The sequence below is a fragment of the Phallusia mammillata genome, chromosome 3 (genome assembly GCF_965637545.1).
Source record: "Phallusia mammillata chromosome 3, kaPhaMamm4.hap1.1, whole genome shotgun sequence".
Lineage (NCBI taxonomy): Eukaryota > Metazoa > Chordata > Ascidiacea > Phlebobranchia > Ascidiidae > Phallusia > Phallusia mammillata.
In genome coordinates this window covers 14,025,834-14,049,353 of record NC_137254.1, presented here as the reverse complement: position 1 = coordinate 14,049,353, position 23,520 = coordinate 14,025,834, and the positions used below count along the sequence as shown (strand labels likewise).

The 23,520-nt window shown below is 38.1% G+C and overlaps 1 protein-coding gene, 1 long non-coding RNA gene and 1 pseudogene across 3 annotated transcripts; 2 read left to right on the top strand and 1 right to left on the bottom strand.

The window, feature by feature from the left end:
• Positions 1-939: 939 nt before the first annotated feature.
• Positions 940-2,638, top strand: LOC145218969 (zinc finger Y-chromosomal protein 1-like; annotated as a pseudogene). Its single transcript, XR_013857794.1, has 2 exons — positions 940-1,454; positions 1,673-2,638. The product of XR_013857794.1 is annotated as a zinc finger Y-chromosomal protein 1-like (transcript).
• An 11,628-nt stretch (positions 2,639-14,266) lies between these two features.
• LOC145219046 (uncharacterized) lies at positions 14,267-16,887 on the bottom strand. Its single transcript, XR_013857824.1, has 2 exons — positions 14,579-16,887; positions 14,267-14,498 (listed from the first exon to the last, which is right to left on the bottom strand). It is a non-coding gene; the product is annotated as an uncharacterized LOC145219046 (long non-coding RNA).
• Positions 16,888-20,106: 3,219 nt separating this feature from the next.
• LOC145218989 (uncharacterized) lies at positions 20,107-20,868 on the top strand. Its single transcript, XM_080086408.1, has one exon. The coding sequence runs from the start codon at positions 20,131-20,133 to the stop codon at positions 20,866-20,868; it is 738 nt and encodes a 245-aa protein (XP_079942534.1). The 5' UTR covers positions 20,107-20,130.
• Positions 20,869-23,520: the final 2,652 nt, after the last annotated feature.

Here is a 23,520-nt window from a genome sequence, read left to right as displayed (position 1 = left end):
GTTTGTTGGCCGACTTGAACCAAATTAATAACTTAAACTATTGTGTTTGTCGTTTTAACACTGTTAGCAAAATACAAACATTTCGGCAACATTAACCTAACAGCCAGTAAAACAGCAGAGATGAATGCATTTGCAAGTGATGCCGCATGTTACACCCTTTAGCGATAGTGTGAAAATTTATCGGAACCTGAATTGAAAAAGTTGCCGGTGGGTTTCAGTAATTTAATTACCAGATTGCTTCTGTTTTTCTTTTCGGTTTAATCACGACCAAGCTAGTGTTCTAAGGAAGTTGATCTTCACTATTTACGATTTGTCTTGATGATCGCTGAAAGTTGCTGTAGTACTTATTTCAGGCTACACTACTGCAGCTTTTATTGTTTGGGGAGGGTAAACATTTTAATTATTATTTGTTCTATTAAATCTATATTGCAGTCAGTGCCGGATTAACCAACCGGACAGCCCGACAGTTCAAGCTGTTTTTAGGCGTAGCTACCGTCAACGTCTGGCGTTGTTCGCGCACGAAATATAGATATAAAATGTGTTTTATGCGAAATGCAACTTGTGGGTTGACTTAGTTGCTTGTCCTCGAAGGAATGAAAATTTATGCTTATAGACAACAAAACTGAACCACCCACCGACGTATGCAAGTAACCAGACGAAAAATACCCAAAAGTAAGAAGAACAAGTCACTGTTATGGGGTCTTTGTATGGTGTTGAATTGCGTGTTTTCAAAAGTTTGAGACTAAACCCCTTTGTTGTAAGGAAAACAATGGGAAAGTACAACCATTGGTGAGTACCTAACTTGAACGTATCTTTTCTTAACAAAAAGTTCGATAAGTCTTATCGGATTTCTTGCACCACTGTTTCAGAGACAAAAAATCATTTTTACCCTGTGGCTTGCGATATTTAGGAACTAAAAAAATACGGTTGGGATAAATAGTGAGCTATAGTAACTTGTGTCGAATGAGCTCAAATGTATGTACAGCAAACTTTGAAGGTAGAGACGCATTTCTAAAACAGGCTAAATTTGAAAGCTTCAATTAACGTTGACATATGCTAGCTTTTAGCTTTGTTATTAATTAGTCGGTGATTGTTGTACTGCATAAATATGTCTTTTCAGAAGGAGCTGAAACGCCCAGCCTCCTGCGATATTTGCAAGCGGAAAGAGCATCTAAAACTTCACACTCGCACGCATACTTTTGAACAGTCTTACGAATGCAAAGAATGTGGGGAAAAGTTTAGCCAGTCAAGTTCCATGAAAAGTCACAAGCGATCTACGCATAAACAAGAAAAGAAGTTTATTTGTGGTTTTTGTCAAAAGGTCTTCAACCGAAAGTTTAACTATGAACAGCATTTAAACAAACACACGGGAGCAAAACCGTATAGGTGCAAGTTCTGCGACAAGCAATTTGCACAAACGGGGACTTGCAAACTTCACGAAAAATCTCATCACGGTTTGTTTAAAATGCTTTTATATCGTCACAAAAATTTCTAATCGCACAAACTGTTTTGACATTTGTTTTCACAAACGCTAAATTCGTCCGAAATGATAAATAACTTTTCAGATTTGAGTAGAAAGATTTTATTTGATTGGTGGCAGCATCATTTTTTCATTTAGACACTGGTACCACGTTACACTTCGTTTCTATATGTAACCATAACAATTTTACAGATTTGGTTTACAAATGCATCAAGTGTAAAGACCAGTTCAACACCAAAGCAAATCTCGTGGAGCATTTTAAATTACAACATCCAGGACTGTCCATGCAGCAGCGACACCAGTGTTCGGAAAGCACGTTCTCTTCAGACCAGAAACATAACCTAATCGCCCATATGAGAGTACACAATGACGAAAAACCCTTTAGATGTGACGTTTGTGAGAAAACTTTCCGTCGAGAGCATCATCTTAAGTATCATATGGTGCGACACACCGGAAAGAAACAATTTAATTGCGGCGTTTGCTCAAAGACTTTTGTAACAAAAACACTAGCGACGACCCATGAGGAAAAAGTTCATTTCAAGAAAAAACCTTACCAGTGCAAAGTTTGCAAAGAGAGCTTCGGATACAGTCAAGTTTGCAAAACCATATGTTACTTCATAACGGCGAATTGCCATTCACTTGTAAGTATTGCGAGAAGAAATTTCGACAGCGCGGAAATATGTTGAGTCAATGAAAGTTCACACAACGCCGCAACGTCATCAGTGCACTGAATGTCCACTTAGCTTTCCAAGAGTAGAGAAGTTTCAAGATCACATGAGAACAGAACATGGAAAAGGCAATCTAAAAAAAACTTCATTGCCCTAAATGTACAAAGAATTTCATTTCAGCTTCTTGCCTAAATACACACAAGTGCAAAATCAATTAATTTGTTGCGGTGGTTGAGTAATTTAGTCCAGGTCTGTAACAGGTGTGGTATTTTAGTAACCCTCCTTGCCAAACGTAATTTTTTTCTCGAATTTACGCACTTGAGGAAATTGAGTAGGTTGATACTAACAAATAACTACGTGGTAAGTTTGGAACTTTGATCCTTTTGTTTTGAGTACGCAGTTGTTGCTTTGTGATTTAAATTATCTGTGTAATTTTTGTTGGTCTCTCTTGGAAATATGTATCGCAATAAATTCCATTGATTGGCCATAAGTTTTTGCATGAAAGTTTTGTCGAGGATAAATATGGCTAAACCATGCGGTTTTACGACTTGCAGGTTATTTTTACGCTGCGACGCAGCAGGTTGTTTTTATTGCTTCCAGTCTAGGCGAGCTAACTAAAAGGCAATAAGACAGGCCTCATAAGAGGGGAGGGCAGTCGGTGCGTCGCACCGGGGCACATGGTAGTCTTGGGGGACTGTCATCATTAAGTTAAAAAATGTGTATGCATTTTTATCATTGTTTTAAAAATGAAGAATGTTGTTTCCGATCGCGCGATATGGAATTATAGTTTGCCTCGATGCTAACTACACGTCTCATTTCGCATTGCACACCAGGCAAAAATTTATGCCCGGGCCGTGTCTAAGTACGTATATGGCTTACTGGTGCAACCAAGTACGGGTCGCACATGACAACCGTGTTTCAACCTTACATAAAATTATGGCTAAGGGTTGACATTGAAACAACCCCATACATGGGGCGTACGTCCGGATTTATGGTTGGTCCATCCACGTTCCGTATTTATGGCCAGACATTATATCCATGTCTGGCACATACCGGACATCTTACTTCTTACGTCGTTGAGCCTCACTTAAACTAACTTGACCGAGGCTGCTTATCATTGTGTTCGCCCTACGTATACCGTCTAGTCCAGTGGTTCTTAACCTTTTTGGTGTAGTTTCCCACTTATGTCAATCACCAAGTTGGAATTTTCCACCTCTGGTAATTTAATAATGTTTTGTGCCATAACAATATTAGCCGTACGCACTATGTTGTAGCCTATAAACTTTGCAAAACGGACATAACAATTAAAACAACTTCAAGTTTACTACCTGTTACTTTAAACAAAATAAGCAAAGAGGTAATTTTAATCAATGTGATTTTTGCGATTGATTTTTTATCACTGGCATCTCGATGCGACGATTGATATTAGAAAGCGAGCTTCGTAAATCATCCTCCATTTGCAGCTTATTGTGACGTTGTGTGAAGGCTGGTTGAGTTGAAATGGTTTTAAGCAGCTGTTAGCGCATGATAAAACCATTACGCACGCTGCGGTATATCCACTCCATCTTTCACGAGGCAAGTAAATCCATACCTGGTGTAATCTTCGTCATACTATCGCTTAGTGTTAATTTTAACTTTCGCAATCAACATTTTGCACTAGCTTACACTAGATGCGTGCGGAAAACAATGATAAATTAAAAATATTCTAAAATGTTTTAGCTCTGCGGTTTCTTTCCTTTAAGTATGTGTTGTTAACAGAACAATTTTGCAGCTAGCCTTACTACTTCTTCCTCTGTGCCTTCGAATACTGCAGGTCCACCTGGTGCGCTAAGTGCTCTTAGTCCGCTGGTACTTTGCTAGGTATATTGCAGGTGGGCAGGAACTTGGCCGAAAGACCTGGCGCGCCCGACTCATATACAGACATAAAAACCTGATCGGGATGCGTCCCCGGGAGTGTCCTGGGTTCGAACCCCGTGAAAAAAAGTATATTCCGGGTAACTCGTTTTAATGCGACAAAGTTCGTAAACAGTGCAGGTAACCTTTTCTGAAGCGAGGAAACTCGTAGTGCGACTTTAGTTTAAAAAGCTGTAGGTTCTGCAATAAAGGTTGGGATTGATTTAGGCCTAGGGTAAGGCTTCAGGGTCTTAAGTTCAGGGATTTAGGTTTTGGGTGTCTGTTGTGACTATCGTAACACTTTTCCAACATTTTAAGCTTGTTTTAAAGTGAACTGCAGTATTTATGAATCGTCGCATACACAAACAGGACATCTGCAGTATTTTCGAGTTACGTCGCGCCTATTATGAGTTTAATCGCACCAAAGAGAGTTACCTGCAGTAGTTTTAAGTTACGTTACACGAAAAAAGGTTACCAAGCGCACATGTAGTATTCGAAGGCACCCCTTCTTCCTTTAGCAACGGTGTGTATCAAAATAATAATAGGCCTTTGTTCGATGAAAAAACACTTAGTGACTCAATAATCAGATTTACAACATGTATGAATTGTAACTACAGGCGTACTGCTGTATAAACCTAATAATGCATATAAACCTAAAATAGGTATTGAAGAAAAATCAGCGACAACAATTTACGTAACATATTTTCCACTAGTGGGAAATTTCCCACCGGTTAAGAACCACTGGTCTAGTCAGTCATCCCCATTGGTGTTACTTTTATTTAAAGAAGAAACAAAACAAAAACGAACAAGAGTAAGGATCACGCTTACTCACTGTCTGATAAACAAGGATCAGTTGAACTGCCGCCCGCTTCGCATTCGGCTGTAGTTGGAAGTTTATCAGCTGGGGGTCTTGCGATTTGTAAGATTTTGCTGTCAACGCACGACCGCCGTCCCAGTCGGTCACGCCGTTAAAAACTTTTTTAAAAGCTGAGCCGATTTCGTCATGTGTCGCCTTTTGAAGTTGCGTGTATTGAAGAATTTCTGATGAAATAAGTAAATTAAAACAAAAGTAACACTGTATCCCTACGCCGACATTGCTAAAAACGTGTCTTAACTGAAAAGAAAGCAAACAATGCATGCCGTTTGAAGCTTTTTTTCGTCAGCTGTCTTCCAGGCCACAAACTACTCCCTGAAAATTGTAAGGCCAGATTTTTGGTCATAAAAATCTTTAACAAATTTTAAAAATTGCCATCCATTTCAATTACTTTGGCCAACCTAGATTTATCCTGAAACACATAAGACAAGGAATTAGACCAATTGGCAATCACATTCAGTGCACAATAAGAATTATTTTTAAAACAATAAATTGCCATAAGAAACAAACAGTGGTTCATCAAAGTGAACTGAAGTTAACTAACATAACAACTAGCATACCATAATCATTAACCGTAATTTTAGCATCATTTCTTTTAATACTATAAACTTAAGCTCAACACTATCTCCGAAAATGAGTACAGTGTACACACAAAAACAAAACAAAAAGTTTTTGCACATATAAAAAATATATATAACTTTCATCTGTGTGATAATACCCACGAGGTCTTTTTCATTATCGGCAGGTTCTGGCATCCACAGTTCTGTGAGGCATGTATCCTTTTCTTTTATAAGGTCCAAATGTGTTTCCAGTTTGGAATCCATTCGTTAAGTTTATCGAGTACCACCTGCAAGTTAGTGGGGTGTAGGGTAGGTGCCTGATCTGTACGCATTCGTGGTAAAAGTCTCGTAAAAGTTGCCCTGTTGTTCCCAGAAGTGGAAACACTAATAAAAAGTAAATTATAAGCAGTTATGAACCTCTGTGCTGTTTTAGTGCGTACAAGTGGGGGGATCATCTGCTTTTTCAATTTGGGTGCTTTTGCTCAGTCTGAACCTTGGATGTCTCCTTCCTCACCAGAACATTCTTCCGTTGAAGAATCCACTACTTTGTTGTTTTGAATAATTTTTTTTCACACATTGCTCATATGCATCTACAATTGACAACACTTGTCATGATTGTGACATAATCAATACAGCTACGAATATATATATATATATATATATATATATATATATATATATATTCTACTTACTTGCTTGACACAGTATAGAACAAGGACAAGTTGTCCAATCTGCTGTAGGCTTGTTTCTGAAAAAGTGATTGCATGTTGGTGACATCTTGGGCCGTCTGCACTTGCGGGGCTAGGTGTATGCGCGTGCGCGGTTTCCTCAATGAATAACAGAGCTAATATTGGTTTGGAAATGTGCTCCTGCGTCAGCTGAGCTATGGCATTCTTTACTAGGAAGCTCATTGTTTCTTCTGCTTCTCGTGGTTAGTATCGGTCGTCTGCAGTAGCGAGTAAGTTCATTGGTACGATTCTTAACGCTTGCTGCATAGAGCCGACATGATCCAGCAACAGATTAATTTAGTTCTTGTCTTTTATTGTGGTTACGCAACACACATCAAGTCTCTAATCTCCAAGGAAAGGATACAATGGGAAAGAAAAAGATCAACGATAAACATTGGCTTTTAAAATGATACTCGTTTTTCGTGCAATCATTCCAGAACAGTAGTGCCTTCTTTTACTCACATCAGTTATTAGTTTGTTTTAAGTTAAATGCTTGCAAAGATATGCAGCACTGCAAAGGATTGCACAACTATTTCGAAACACCCGGTTTACGCAACAGCCTGTCTTAAGCAAGATTCACGCCAGACGCGGTTGGCGGATAGCGACGCGTTTTTGCGTTCGACGGCAAGCGACGGGGTATTCACACCAGACAGCGACTTGCCGTGACGGCAAAGTTAAATCGGATTTAACTTTTCCGTCAGCCGCGATGAACTGCTGGGTGAAAAACTTGGTATTCGGCGGGTGTTCGACTTGTAAACAGTTTGATATTAATGCTGAATACAAACATACTAAAATTTTATTACCAGTGGTTTAAATAACTTTTATATACACAGCTTGTTTGTGTAGTCCTGGGTGGTCAACTGGTCATTTTTAATGAAATGATTTTGTAAATATGAAACCACTACTTTAAAAGTGCAAGAGAGGTGCTGCTGTTATAATCTTACCAGGATGGAATTACTACTCATATGAGCATATTTGTAGGTGAATTTTGGTATATATTCTAAATGTATTGTTGCTTTAACAACTGTGTTTTGTTGCAGAATTGTAGCTCTGACTGATTCAACTCCAGTGCACTAGTTCAATAAACTTTATTGCAAGAAAAGAAAATGTGTGCATAATTGGATTTCCAGGTTAGTATACTTGAATAAAATGTAGTTTCTGCTAGTCGACTGTCCCATATGTTTCCAGAGTTCAAGTCATCAATTTGTGACATGTTATTCACACTATAGAAAGCAATTTTCCAATGAAAACCTCATCCAACATCGCGCAGCAAAATGATCAATTTTCAAACTTAAAATAATGCCACCAGCCAAAGAATAAAAGTTTTTTTCTCATACTTCAGAACATCTGGCATCATTGTGATTGTGCAACAATGTGCAAGTTTGTAATGAAATTGAAATGTACATGCATATTTTTACATTTAAGCTTTTTTGGAAGGTTGTTATATTTTCTTTGCATTTCTGCGATCTTGTGTTTCCTAAATTGTGTTCATTTATGTTATTGCTATTATATTGCCAACTTTCAAACATAAAAGTGTATGTAAAACAGTAACGTGTGTTTCAACAGCAATGACAGAAATAAACTAAATCCAATATTGCTGTTGCAATTGTTTTTGGAAACACTTTACAGTAGGAGGATTATGCTCAACGTTATATTTTGTCACAAAATAAACTGATCGGAATTTTGTAGCAACTCTCTTAAAACACAGAAACAATCAATATGTCAAACACATTGAGCCAGTTTTCTTAGCAAAAAAAGTCGTGGACGTCAACCGTATTGCCGGTGTGAAGGGTCAACGTCGCTCCAAACGTTACGCGGAAAATCTGCCAACAACCGCCGGCGCTGACTAACGTCGCTAGCCCCAGCCGTCAACCGCGTCTGGTGTGTAGAGCTCTTTATGGTCAGGCTGTTGGACGATATCAGGAAGACGGAAACATGTAAGAACGACACAGAATATGTGCTTCCAATAGTTACTGAATCATGAGAACACATGGAACAGTAAAGCCATATGTCACAAAAGCAACTTATAAAATTCATTGAACGAAAAGTCATGCTTCCAAAGTTAAAATTTTCCATTACGTACTGCTTAGCCAAAATGATGGTTTGAAAGCACGTGACCGCTACACACTCACTTGTCCCTACTAGCCACTGTTTGGGTACTATATCATTAGACCCGTCACAAAATTTAACACATACAGACTGATTTATTTAGCATCAAACTTTAAACACTTCAACCACAAGTTCTTATCACAACCTTCACACATTTAGTAATTGAACTTGACTGGCACCTATAAAAAGGATCAATGACATTTTCGTTTTCATAAAACACAAACCGTGCAACTTGCTGCAATGGTTTAAAGCCAGATTTTACATATTTTTTAAAGCTCCCAAACAGCTTTTAAAAACAAAGCAATTTACATTTTCCAAAGGTCCACACTTTTCATAATCTTCAGGTAAATGAATTAGGGACTTTCCCATACAACTGGCAACACTTTAAAACAAAATCTTTTAAAGAGCAAGTACAAACATTTACATCCTTGCTTGTTAGTTCATTTGTTAACAAGTATCTCATAGCAACAGCAAAACTTAAGAAACTGAGATAGCGCTGACAGGAAATCCTTGTTAACTACCAAGCCAATATACAACACAAACATCCTAAACCAGGGGTGGGGAACCTTTTTGTATGTAAAGGCCACCAAACAGTTTATCGACACTCGTTAGGCCGCATAGACTATTTCCCAGGCCATTGACAGTGCTGTTTAACCGTTTGACTTGCAGAATGGTCGTTTTGTTATTCCCTCGTAGTGATGTAGGACTTACTGTCGAAGCTAAATAAAATTCCTGACTGCATTTTCACCTTCACTACAACATTATGGATTAATTTATACTAGAAACTTGTTTGTTTACAAATATCAATGATCTAAGAAAACCTTGTGACATCACAGACGAGTTTAAGACATTCGATTATGCGCTTGCAACTTAATTAAGATTGTAGAACCTTGGCCTTTCGGCAGTCCTACGGAAATCGCTGCGTGTAGCAATATGGGACTATTGGCTCTAGTTTTTCTGCGCCGGTTGCAGTCAATAGTCCCAACATCCTAAAAATGTATTTTGACTTGGAAGGCCGCACTTCAATAGGCCGTATGTGGCCTTTAGGCCGCAGGTTCCCCACCCCTGTCCTAAACACTATTGCGTTCCAATAAAGCAAATCAGACATGGAACTTAAATTTCCATTAAATGCTACAGGGATATAATGTCTAAATTTTTCAATTGTTTCAGACGTTTTCTTTATAGCTGTAGATGATACTCCGGTTTTGGGACACCCCGCCACCATAGTAATAAACTTCTCATTACTCGCAATCCGCAACAACCGGATCTTTGTGTTGACGAACAGATGGTGGTGCCGTTCATAGCCCATTCCTGTTTGAAACAGTTCATGCTGATAAGGCCTAACAAGTGGAGTTACAAATATTTGTGCTTTCATGGTCTCGACCACAACGGCGAAAACCATTATAACAGTGGTTCTCAAACATTTTTCTTTAAAATACTTGCCTTTTGTGGTCCCTCTGAGATCACTTGAAGGAGCCATTATAACAACAATATGAGGATTAATGTTTTGGATGCCCTTATATCCTATTACAGACACTACTTAAAGTCGAAGAAGATGTGTGTCTAAACAAACTCAGTAAAAGCTAGTTGCATTTTATTTATGTTCAAAAAATACGAAAATTTTGTAAAATATAATATGCAATATATTGCGCCACCTTGCGGCGATGAATGCGCCATCAGGCGGTAGACCTGGGTTGTCAAACTCGTGGGGTTGGGAGCCACATTGCAGTTTGGCAATTATGTCGAGGGCCGCATGCACTGATCTGGAAAAAAGCCTGGATAGCGCAACCAGGCGTTACGATGAGGGGATTTTTGAAGCCTGTGTGTAGCTTTTGCCGCCATATTGGAAGGATCACCTGGTAGTCTGGCACAATGGGCAAAGCAGGTTCGCAGTGTTCTGCTTTCGGTTGCAGCAAAAGAAAAGTTAAAAAAGGTGGAAGTAGAAGTAACAGCGAAGGCAGTGACGACGAAGAGAGCTGCACAAAGCGCAGATATCCCCGTACTTTTCACAAGTAGGATATATTTTGGCAGTTCAGTTGAGTTAGTGCCAGCAGGCAGCAACTAAGGCCAAGCTGATTCTAGTTGTATTTGACTGGGAACATTACGTTTGTATTGTTACTACGCATCTCATACTATTATAATTGTACAAGACAAGCAGGCGCTCCTCAGCCAAACATTGTGGTGTAGTAGTACCTATTTATCCAAGTGATGTATACATTTGTCAAATCCTGTGGTGTAGTGGCTTTATCACATTTGCTGTTCGGCAAAGGACCCTGGTTCGATTCCAGGCAGGATTAATAACTATACAAATACTTGGTTATGTGGTCAGTTGATTGTAGTGCTAGTGGTAAGTTGATGCCAAACTAATAAGATATACTACAGGTTTTTTTCATTACTATTTTACAAACGTTTTAATTGGAGGTTTACTTTACATTTGCTCCTAGATTTCCATCAGAATCGGGCCGGCGAAAAGTCTGGATTAATAACACTCGCCGGCAAAACTGGATTCCAAGCAAACACTCTCTGGTTTGCTCAGATCACTTTTTGGAAAAATATATTAACCGTACTGGTCAAATTACCACTCTTAGTGATGATGCTGTTCCCACTAGATTTAAGAATTTGCCAAAACATTTAAAGCAGGTGATAAATAATTGTATTATTTTGAATAATGAATTTTATTGAAAAATAATTACATTTAACACACAATAGAATGAGAATATATTTACATTTGTCTATTAAAAAAAATTAGGCACAAAAAGAACGAAGGCCCCCTTTAAAAAGGCATGCAGAGAATGAGGCCGAAATTGACAAACCATCTGCACAAAATAGCACAGAAGCGAAGAACGACCACAACTACTGTTTAGCAGATTTGCCAACAAAAATAAATAAAAAAATGGGTAGCAGAATTTGCAGTTTAAACAGAAAAATTAAGCTTGCAAACCAAAAAAACAAGGCGACTTAAAGAGAAGGTGACATCTCTTACACAAGTAATCAGTGTCTTAAGAGATAAACAGCTGATAACACTAAAATGTGAAGAGAAGCTACAGCAGGCTTTGGCAGGTGTACCTCTGGATATAATGAGTAGAATTGTTAAAACCAAGTCAGGTAAAGGGTCCAAGTATCCAGACTCACTGAGAGCATTTGCATTAACATTGCAATTCTATTCCACCAAGGCTTATGAGTTTGTCCGTAAAACATTTCAGTTTGCCCTTCCTCATCAAGCACAAATAAGAAAATGGTACTCGAAAATTCCTGCAGAGCCAGGGTTTACAAAACCCTCATTTGATGCAATACAAGAAAAAGTCAAAAATTATGCAGATTGTGGCAAACAAGTGGTATGTTCCTTGATGTTGGATGAGATGGCTATTAAGAAGCATGTTGCATGGGATGGTGAGAAGTTCTGTGGCTTTGTTGACATAGGTAATGGGGTAGAAGATAATGATTCACAACCTTTGGCACGGGAAGCACTTGTTTTAATGGCAGTATGTGTTAACAGTTCATGGAAAATGCCATGTGCCTATTTTTACATTGATGGATTGAATGGCATTGAACGCGCCAACATTGTTAAAATTTGTATCCAACGGCTTGCTGACACTGGAGCAAGAGTAGTGTCTTTGACTTGTGATGGACCATCATGTCACTTCTCTATGCTTTCGGAGCTTGGTGCTTGTCTTGATCCCAGCTTGATGTTACATCATGCTTGATGTATGCCATATGCTGAAACTTGTTCGTAATACTATTGCTGACTGGAATGTTTTTGTTGACCTAAAAGGACAAAAAATTAAATGGCAGTATATTGTTGAGTTGCATAAGTTGCAGGACAGAGAAGGTCTACGGCTGGGCAACAAACTTAAATTAAAACATATTAAATGGCACCAACACAAAATGAAAGTGAATATTGCAAGGAGCTCCAATGTTGCAGATGCAATTGAGTATTGTGCTACACAACTCAGGTTAAAAGAATTTACTGGTAGTGAAGCTACAGTTCAGTTTATTAGATTGTTTGATCATTTGTTCGATGTATTAAACTCTCGGAATCCATTTGCCCGTGGCTTTAAATCACCCCTACGTGTTGGTAAAAAGGCATCATGGCAACCATTCCTGAAAGAGTGCTTTGAATATATTGTTGGTCTAAAATTGCCTAATAACACACCATTGCACAAATCAAGAAGAAAAACTGGTTTCATTGGATTTTTGACATGCATTAAAAGTACTGAAGGCCTGTTTGAAGATTTGGTTAACAAAAATGACTCACCTTTAAAGTATTTGTTGATGTACAAATTTAGCGAAGACCATTTAGAGCTTTTTTTTCGGAGCAATACGTTCTGCTGGAGGCTTTAACAACAACCCAACGACTCAGCTATTAACAGCAGCATACAAGCGCCTTCTTTTAAGAAGCAGCATCACAGGGAAAAATGGCAATTGCCAAAATCAAGATTGTACCAATATTTTAAATATGATGAGTGATACATGCAAGATCAGAAATAAGGAAATTTCAATTTCACATTCTGCAATAATCAGAAAGTATGACTTACAAGACCGAAATCCACTCCAAAGTGATCATGACTTTGCAGACATTCCAACAATACAAACATTATCTGACTATAAAACAGCAGCGATTTCATACATTGGAGGATATGTAGGCAAGATGGCCCAAAAACAAACGCTTTGTTTCATTTGCAACAAAGCGCTTGGTTCACCCTCTTCACCATCTCACCATAGCTTTCTGTCTTTAAAGGATAGAGGAGGTCTCTTTAAACCATCGCCTAGTGTAATTACACTTTGCCTGGAAACAGAGAAAGGATTTCAACGTATGCTTGCCACCACAGGTGGAAAATTACCCAAAGGAAAAGGTATTTCTGATGCAATTGCATTATCGGTGCTCACAGATGATCCTCATTCCAAAGTGTTCCAGGAGCTAGATGACCATTCATTAGATTGCTCTGTTTTGGACAATCATAAATTTGGATTAATCAGAATAGTATCAAAATGTTACACAAAAGTGCGACTTCACCACCTTGCCAAAGAAAAAACTGCAAAAATTACCGGAGACATGATCAGAAAAAAGTACAGCAAACTAGTTTTATTTAAAAATCAGTAAAGATTCAAAACTTTCAATAAACGTTATTTGTTCATTGCATGTTGCAAATTTGTCAACTTGTCTCATTTTAGATAAACTATTAATTAACAATTGCTTAAAAAATATCTTTGTTGCAAAATACCTGCGTAAAAGGTAAAATAGCTATAATATAAATCCGACAACACTAGCAACTTACCTCCACAGAACCGCGCAATATACGTATATTAAGGGCAGTACATTTAATACAACCTAAACACAACATAAATGATACAAAAACTTAGCACTACCGCTGAATTTAGTCACAAATTACGTTCCGATGGCTACCACCGCCTAGCGTAGGTGATCCTTCCAATATGGCCGCCGTACCCTCCATGTAGGCTTCACTTTTCCGCTTGGATGCGCTATCCAGGCTTTTTTATAGATCAGTGGCCGCATGTGATTTTTAGTCTAGTTTATGTACTTAAACAACGTTTTCGCTCTGACGGAAGCATTTTATTTCACCAACAGCCGCCATATATCTGCTGGTTTTTGTTTTAAAATTACGGATGTAGAAAAATGTTTGTATCACTCATATGCAATCTATTGACATCCCATAAGCCCAGATTATTTTTCAAATTGATGCATAGATAGAGCTGCAGGATGTGAAGATCAGTTTTAACTGTTTTTTATTACATGCATTTGATTTGTGTACGTACATTGTTATTTGTATTACCAGTATGATTTTGCTATGATACTTATTGATAGTGTCAAATGACCTATTTAACTATTTTTTTTTGGATAAGAGTTAAACAGGAACATGAGTAATCAATATCATATTAGCTGCAATGATAGGAAACAAGTTTTAAAATGTGAAAAAGTGAAATATTTCAAAAAGTAAAAGCACGTTTGGTGTGGATGTATTTCGTTTGCAACAATGGAATGTAGTAGACTTTCGGGATTGGGGGACATTGACATGCCTGAAATCTTGCCAGATGAGACCAAACTGATTGTTCTCCCTGCAGGTGAATAAATGTAAATCACTTTTTTTGTAGTAAATCTTAACCAGGTTTGCTTGTTTCAGGATGTATGTTCCTCCAGTTCTGTGGCCAGCACTGTTCCATTAAGTTCTGAGGATGATGTTGCAGCAAGTATACATATATTTATTGCAGATAATTTTTTTAATCCAACAACTTTGACCAAAACAAACCTGTAGATGAACCAGTGGCCACATGTAGTAACACCGATTGGATTGTTGACTGAAAACTGCCTGTCGTACCTGTTATGGTGCGACAGGCTATTCATGATTGTAATGACAGACAAGCTAGAACAGGGGTGTGCAACCTGCGGCCCGCGAAGAAAAATTGTGCGGCCCGCGGAGAAATGCCAATTTTGAAAGCGAATTCAACTTGTTATCTACGCCTATGACGTAACAACGCTCTATCAGAATAGCTTGTGGGAAGCGAACAAAGCAATTCACAAAGCATTCAATTGCTTAGCAGTGAGCATTTCTGAATCTTGTACACTGACTCATTGTAAATTTTTTTTGTCTGTAATGGCAAACTCAGTAGCAAATTTGCAGAATGCAAAAAAGAGAAAGGTAGAGGAAGAGAAACGCATGTTTCAGACGAGATGGACCTTTGAGTATTTCTTCATTGAAAATTCAGATAAAAGGCCTTTATGTCTTATTTGCAATCAAACTGTTAATGTTGCTAAAGAGTACAACGTTAAACGACACTATGAGACAAAGCATTCTGAAGGTGTTTATGGAAAGCTAGAAGGACAAAACTGAAAGATGAAAGCGAAGCAAATGCAGGAAGAATTAAAAAGCCAGCGTTCGAGGACTCAAAAAATAAATAGCGATAACGAAAAAGCAATCCGATGCAGTTACTTGATTGCACAGAGAATAACTCAAACCATGAAACCATATTCCGACGGTAATTTTGTGAAGCAGTGTCTTATCGATGTAGCAAAAGAAATGTGCCCTAAACTGAAGAGCGAGTTTGAGAAAATAAGTCTGTCACGGTGGACGATAGCGAGGCGTGTCGATGATCTTGCGTTTGATATCAGTGAGACTCTTAGGGATAAAGTGAAGAACTTTATTTAGTGGAGTTTTGCTATCGATGAAAGTACAGACCAGAAGGATACTGCACAGTTGGCCATATTTGTAAAAGGAGTGGACAAAGAGTTAAACGAAACCGAAGAGCTTCTGTTATGGGGAATCGCAACTGATGGTGCTCGATCCATGTCCGGAACTGGCATTGGATTTGTAGGTCTCTTAAAGTCTGCCTTGAGGGAGAGAAAAATCGATGAAGATATTGCAATTTTTCATTGTATTATTCACCAGCAAAACCTGTGTGCAAAATCCTTAAAATTCAAACACGTCTTGAGCCCGGTAATTAAGGCAGTAAATTTCATTCGAGCACGCGGGCTCAACCATCGTCAGTTTCAAAAATTTCTGGATGACCTCAACACGACACATCAAGATCTAGTGTACTTTTCTGAAGTCCGTTGGTTAAGCAAGGGCTGCATGTTGCGCCGATTTTACGAACTGCGGAAAGAAGTCGCGATTTTTTTGAAACTTAAAGGGCACCCAATAGATGAAATGGAAGACGAAAATTGGTTATGCGATCTAGGTTTCTTGGTTGATATAACAACGCATCTAAATGAACTTAATAAAAGACTCCAGCGAAAAAGCCAGTATGCAAATGAAATGTATGGTCACATAAAAGGTTTCATGAACAAATTACGACTGTGAAAAGCTCACATACTGACAGGAAATCTTTTCCACTTTCCAACTTTAAGAAACTGTGGAATGCATCCCGAGAAAAAAACTGAATTTGCAGACCAACTTGAAAAATTGTTGTGAATTCTTGAATCGTTTTAAGGACTTCAAATCTCATGAACATCTGTTCGATATATTCTCTCTTCGCCATTCAACACAGACGTTGACAAAGCACCAGTTGATATCCAACTTGAACTGATTGATCTCCAAAAGAATACTGATTTGAAAGCAAAGTACCTGGAAATGAATCTTGGTGATTTTTACCGAAAACATCTCAACCCGGATAACTTTCCACATTTAAACAAATTTATGGCTTCAAAAATGGCCCTTTTCGGCTCAACGTATTTGTGCGAACAATTTTTCTCGAAAATGGGCGTGATGAAATCCCCCTATCGATCGGCTTTGACAGACGAACACTTGGAAAACGGACTTCGAATTGCGAGCACATCCATTAAAACAAATTTGGAAAAAGTCGTCGGGAAAAGAAGCCAGCTGCAAATTTCTCACTGAATTCGTGTAATGTGGGTGTGACAATAAATTTGGATGCAGTTTTTTTCAGTAATTTATGCGTCTTAACTTGATGTTTTTGCAAAGAGATAACCCCTAATAATGCCATCGGATCAATGACGAAAAGAAACTAGTTTTGTGCCTGCAACTGCTAGAAAGCCTAGGCTATGTTAAACGAACATGCGGCCCGCGGTTTCTTCCAGTTTTTCATTTCTGGCCCTCCTGTAATAAAGGTTGCACACCCCTGAGCTAGAAGACAAATTTGTCAGATATTATTTTATTCAATGTCTGTTCATACACTGTAAGATGACAGGAAATACTGATCACAAATTACAATTTCTATTTTGCATAAAAGATATCCCCAACACCTGTAGTATCAGCACGTGGTCCTTGAATTAATGAAACAGTTTCCGAAACTAAAAGACCAGATTCTAGAAACCCTGCTGTATGTATCGAAACAAATGATATATATGTATAAATAACCGTGTATGTATGTTTGTATGAAACCATGTGTATAAACCACTACTTTCATGAAAAATATGATGCAAGGATAGAACAAATAAAAAAATCATGTGCTCTCACATTTGCACTGATTTCCTCAGACAAGTAATTGTTGCTCTTGCATTATAACCAAATATGCTGACTGTTGGTGTATCGTTAAACCTTAAAGTAGCCCTCAAGTGGATCTTGATTTATTCTTCTAGCGATGATTTTTTAAATTTCTTAACCAACCGTGTACCTCGTTAAAATAAAGCCAAACCATGACTGGCCACTTTCCCTATTGCCCCGTTTCCATAATCTGCATACCCTATCACCTTATTTAGGTTTGTATTGTAAATAGTGTCCTCTATTTGAGAAAAGTGACAGTTTAATTTTAGCCAGTTTTTTTTTCAGATTTAAACATAATTTTTAGACAATCTGTTTTAACCTCGTATAGTCATTTCATCCAGAATAAGCACTGTTGTTTGTTCATGGGGAATACTTGTTTAATTAGCAATTTTTTTCAATCAATTTTTGCAAGCCTGGTTGAACTCCTGGCTACACTTGTCCACTACTGTTGCGCTTTTTTCTTAGTGTATGGTTGGCGATGGCAATATCAATATATCTTTAAGGGTGTCATAAGCTGCTGGGCTCTTTGCATACAAAAGCATGAAATATCTGTAAAATTTTATTTGTTACTATGTCAACTGTGTTAATATGAGTCATAAAATTCTTACCTGATGTCAAGATATTTACATCTGTGATACCCTGGTACAAAACTCTGGTGAGCTTTATTTCCGCCGGCATAAAATTGATTTGTGTTTCCGATTTTGAGCGAATGTTTTCTACGCAGAAAACCGTGTTGATTTGTACGTGTCGTGAACGTGTTGTGAACGTGTTGACGTGCTTAAATAAAATTCACGCGTTTCCAGAAATTGGTGTGACGCCAGCGCAATACCAGGCGCTCAGATTCCTGACGTTAGATATTAAATGTATATTTTTAAAATCTTTTACTTGATTATTTAGAAAATGTCATTTAGCATTTAGGAAATGCTTAAAGCTTGAAAAAATCAACAGAAGCATTCCATATCAAAAAAATTAAAGAAAGTCTTTCATTGCAGAAACATTTTGTTGACAAAAACAGCTCTCTCTTAAAGTGTCAGCAAAATCATTGATGTATACAACCTGTTACTTGCCTCACAGGAGAAAATTGTATGTCGAGATATGTACCACATACTTTAGTTTTACAGGAATCAAATCGGAATATGTGTTTATTTCTTTTCCACTGTTCTACCTGCTTGCAAGTTTATTTATTAGTTTTATTAGTCAACGGGCCTCGGGAGCTGGAGTCGAAAGTAAAACTGTACGACCAAGCGCTTCAAAGATTCCGTTTTTGCAATGATAAGATTACCAAAATGCCATTACAAATTTCGGTCGTCAGGGAGCGAAATTAAAAACTAAGAAAATTCCGAATAGGACAAAAAGCAGGAGATTGTCATGCACATCTTCTCTGCACCAAAGACTTTCGAGATTAAAGCAGAACGAATTATGCGCTTGGCACAGGGAAGTCCCAATATCCATTTGGAACCATCGAGACACACTGTAAATTGAAAAGGTGGAAATTAAATTTACATTGAATGAACCACACACCCCACTCAGTATTTTAGGTTGGAAAATCCAGTATGTTCATAGAATTCCACTGAAAATGTTGTAATGGGTCACATTTTTCACAAGGTGACGCTGCGCAAAAGGTCGACTTTTGACCGGAGTTGATTTAAGCATCGCACGTTCACGTGTTGCGTTCGTGTAATGCGGAGCAAAAAATGGCTGATAAACCCAGTTACGCAGAGGCGCTAAATAAAACAGCAGTTGGATTTAAAAGACCAAGTCGTCACAGCTTCAAGACAGGAAAACGTAATGAGGCAATCCTGAAGAACTTGGATTACCCAATGAAAAAATTATTGGTATAGCTGAGATGCGAAGTAACAGAAACGATGTGACTTGCACAAGCCGCGAAAATGTTCTGAACTTTATTCAAAGCAGTCAGATAAATCTAAGCAAATTACACTTTACGAAACCGACAAGATTTATGTTGCCATACGTTTGTTTGTATGTTGGAGCTGTTCTGAAAAGTTTCTGGTAGCAGTTAAAAGCTGCACTGACGAACTCTTCCTGGTGCAAGAAAACGCGAAAACATGCACCAATCAAATGAGATGGATGCCTTGTTGTAGAGACTTCCAAGTGGAAGTTAATTTGTTTGAGTATTTTGTGTGTCAAAAGTTTTCATTAACGTGTTTGTGCAATACCGTTAACTCATTGCCGAAAGTTACAACGTGCCAAGAATGTTCTAACAAAGATTGCAGATGCAAAATTGTTAATTGCAAGCGTGGTCAGAAATCCTCTCGTCTTATCAGTCCCAGCCAGCCGCTTTTTGTGCGAATGTGGTATAGAATATGAATGGGACATTAATATAGGACCATCACTTTTCTTTTCAATTTATTATTTGCGTTTGCGGGTAAAAAAAAAACGATTCATTGATTGATAGGACAAGTGCATAAATGAATTATCACTCTTATTTAGGTTTCATGGCTCTTAAAATTAATTCTCACAATGTCCGACGTTTAAACCTAGCCGTAAAAAGAAAAACTATATTTAAATATTTGCACCGTAAAAAGTGTCATGTATCATTCTTACAAGAAACACATGGCTGTGAGAAGCATGAAAAATTGTGGGGAATGGAGTGGGGCGGTGAAGCATTTTGGGCACACGGCAACACAAATAGTCGCAGGGTCGCAATTCTATTTGACAAACATCTTTCCTATTCTTTATCGAATATATACCGAGACGTCGAAGGCAGATTTATAATGATCAAAGCGACCATCAATTCTCAGCCACTATTGTTTGTAAACATTTGTATGTTGTATGCAGATTACACAAACAGCCTGGAAAAGTTGCAATTAAAGGCGAGCTGCTCGGGTTTTTCCAAAAGAATGACTGCTGCTGTAGTTGAAGAGGCAAAAGCTTGGAAAGATCAGCGTTATGAATACAGAAGGCATTCCCAGAACAGTACGTGTGTAAAGGAAAGAACAAAGAAACTCGTTTGGGCCACGGAATTTCCAGCGCTACTGCACCTCACAGATAAAGAAAGGGCACTTAAACCCAACTGTATGGTGACATATAAACGACCACCCTCCCTACAACAAGTGTTTTTACGCCCTAGGAAACTTGCTTTAGGGCAACTAAACCATCGCGCTTCATCAGGATGCTATCCCTGCGGGCATTGTGCTCTATGTGGCAACCATGGAAACCACAAAACCGACATGGTTAAAAATACCGCATTTCTGCAAACCCCGATGCGCAGATTTATTAAGATCTTGCAACATCTGACATGTAGGAGTTATGGCATTTACGTCGCCACTTGCAACTTATGCCAAGAACAATATGTAGGCCAGACAAAGAATCGGTTTGCAACTCGGTGGTCGGGTCACCGCGCCATTTGGGCGAAGTTTGACACAGCGCAGCGCGATGATGGGACGGCGCTTTTACACCATTATAAAGAACGACATCCAAACGAGTTTGCGAAAAAGCCATCAATTGAAAGTTGCTGTTGTGTCGTGTTTGTGGAACAGCCACGTACTGCTGATCTGGATTTAGCCGAAGACAAATGGCTAAACAAAATCAATGCGAAAATAAACATCAAAAAAATGGTTTTACAGAGGTGTAAGTGACGCGTGTTTTTTCCATCGCCTTTTACGTTTTTATCTTTCGTTCGTTTTCTTTCGTTGCGTGTCCAGTCAGTTTAGTCTGTTGGGCTTTCAGTTGAGGGTTGATTGTGTGTGCAAAGGAAACATTAGATTTTTCTATTTTCAATGCCTTTTCTATTTTTAATCCCTTTTATTGCTTTCTAGACACTGAAGATGCTTTTTAGCGAAATTAATTTGTGATTTTAGCCTGGAAATAAACATTTCCCGAACTTGTGATTTGTTAAATTTGCTTTAGTGTTATTTTAGGAGGCCAATATTATTATTATTTATAATAAAATATGATTCGATTAAATAAGTTGTTCTGCAAGAAGTGGTACGCGTGGCAGTACAAAGCGTCGAAGTGGTACGAGATCGAAAAAAGGTTTGGAACCCCTGCCTTACACCGACCCTAATAGACCTAACCGTCAGTATTTTTGGAGATATAACCTATTAACTTTTCGTTGTCATTTGCGTTACGGTGTTAGTAGCTCTACCATGCTAATAAAGGTGCGTAAATCTTACATATACGTGAAAGAAGAAACGGTAACAATCCGCACTGGTGACGCAAGGGCTGACATTTTCATTCTCTTCATGAGTAAATGAGTCAGCAGAAAAGGGCCAAAGTGATTGATAACAAAGACCCGGTGATAAACGCTTTGGACCATGCTTCACGTATTTAATCCAATTTGGTGAACCTTGTTCTAAACTAACAAACCAAAAACTTTGCCTTGTATGTCATTATTTAAAGTTTGTGTTACGCCATAAGGTATCGCATCATAATATTCGTTCCTTTTTTGAAAACGTGAACAATGCTCGCAAACAATACACTACAGTTGCAAAATTGTAGGGGGAGGTGAGTCCAAAGTTAAATAAATTTGGTTATTTACCTTTTGGCTCACGCCCCCTCCCCCCACCCTAAAATTTTGTGATACTTACAGCAAAAAAGTTATTACAATTTGTATGTTTGTTTAAACATGTTGTAATATTGGCTATTTTCTTGAAAGGACCAACCTAGAAACATGCCTAAGTATCCATACATTGTTCTCAATGAAGATGGCAGGCAAAAGGTACTTCGGGTTGAAACCTTTTATGGTAGATTAGCTTTAAATTTTAATTAATTTTTTTTTTCAAATACTTAAAACTAATGTGCAAAAATTCACTGTGTGGCAAATGTTTTTTATATTCAGTGTTCGTTTCTTTTTGTTTGTTCAAACTTTTCTTTCCTATTTATTATGCACTGTTCCGTTTTGCACTATGCAATGAAAACAACACTGTGTTTGGCGTATTGTGCTGTGTAACTCTAGACAACACGCGTGTTCAAACAACCTACCAGGTGTGTCGTGAAACTGCAGGCGTAGACAACACGTCAGGTGTGCTGTTTGACAACACGTTCGTTTACTACCTAAACCTCACTGCACGTTGCAGAAAGTTCTTGCTAAAGAATACATTCGTTAACTTAGCATATATTTTATAGTATATTCTGTGTAGCGTGTCACACCTTAATGTTTTTCGACAGACCCTATTTGACACAAACTATAGCACAGGGCAGTACAACCATGACGACTTGGCGGGCACAGGAATGCTGTTGTTTTAACACTTGATAAGAATTGAGATTGATTATGTGCCTGAAAAGATTCTATTTGAATAAGGTTGCTTAGGTAACATTATTTAAATATACAAAATCTGATTTGCTGTGAAATTTCGTGAAAACTTGAGGATTATTGGAAAAATGTCTCAATTGAGGAAAAAGAAAGATGACCAATCTGTGGTTCTTGAAAGGATAGAATCCCTGAGGGATGAGGTTCGGGAGAGTAAAATCTCCACCGACTCAACCCTAAAAGAACTAATCAATGAGCTCAGGGAGATCCGCAAGAGCCAAACTTTCTTGCAGGAACAATATGATAAGGTGCAGACTTAGCTGGTAAACAACGAGGCTGAGATCACATCTGGACTGAACGGAGAGACTTTTCTGAAGAAGGATGACAACAGCAACATCATTCCCATCCACAGTGACAAAGACTTGGTGAGGCATAAGATTTGTTAATACTTGTAGTATTTAAACCCACAAACTTTTACCACTTTTCTTCCACATGAATTGCAACAAATGTGCAAGTAATCTTCACAATAACACCCCTTACTTTTGTACCCGATGCCTTTTGTCCTATTTACCATTCAGCAATGTCAGTAACTCAGAGCTAGTAAATGCTATTTCACCAGTAAAATCACCATTTTCACCCTGTTTACCAGCCTGCATTGATCACACCCATTCAGGTTACTATGATTGTGCATCCTTGAACCATGCCCTAAAGAAACTTAGCAACAAAGGTATGTATATATTGCACACAAACATTCAAAGTTTGAGAAAAAACAAACCTGCTTATCAGATCCCCTGATATTGTTATGATATCTGAGACTAGAATAAGCCTGAATGGCATAATCACTGCTACTGATTTAATGGGATATAATTTCCATCATATCGATACTTCACATAGTGCAGGAGGAGTAGGAGTATATATAAAATCACACATTTTATATAGCATAAGATCTGATATTAAATTTACTGCTCCAGATACTGAAAGTCTTTGGTTGCAATTTAAACTGAAACAAAAAAATGTAATATTGTGAGTAATATACAGA

Coding starts and splice junctions, on each gene's coding strand:
- LOC145218989 (XM_080086408.1), top strand. CDS start 20,131: ATGACTGCTGCTGTAGTTGAAGAGGCAAAAGCTTGGAAAGATCAGCGT.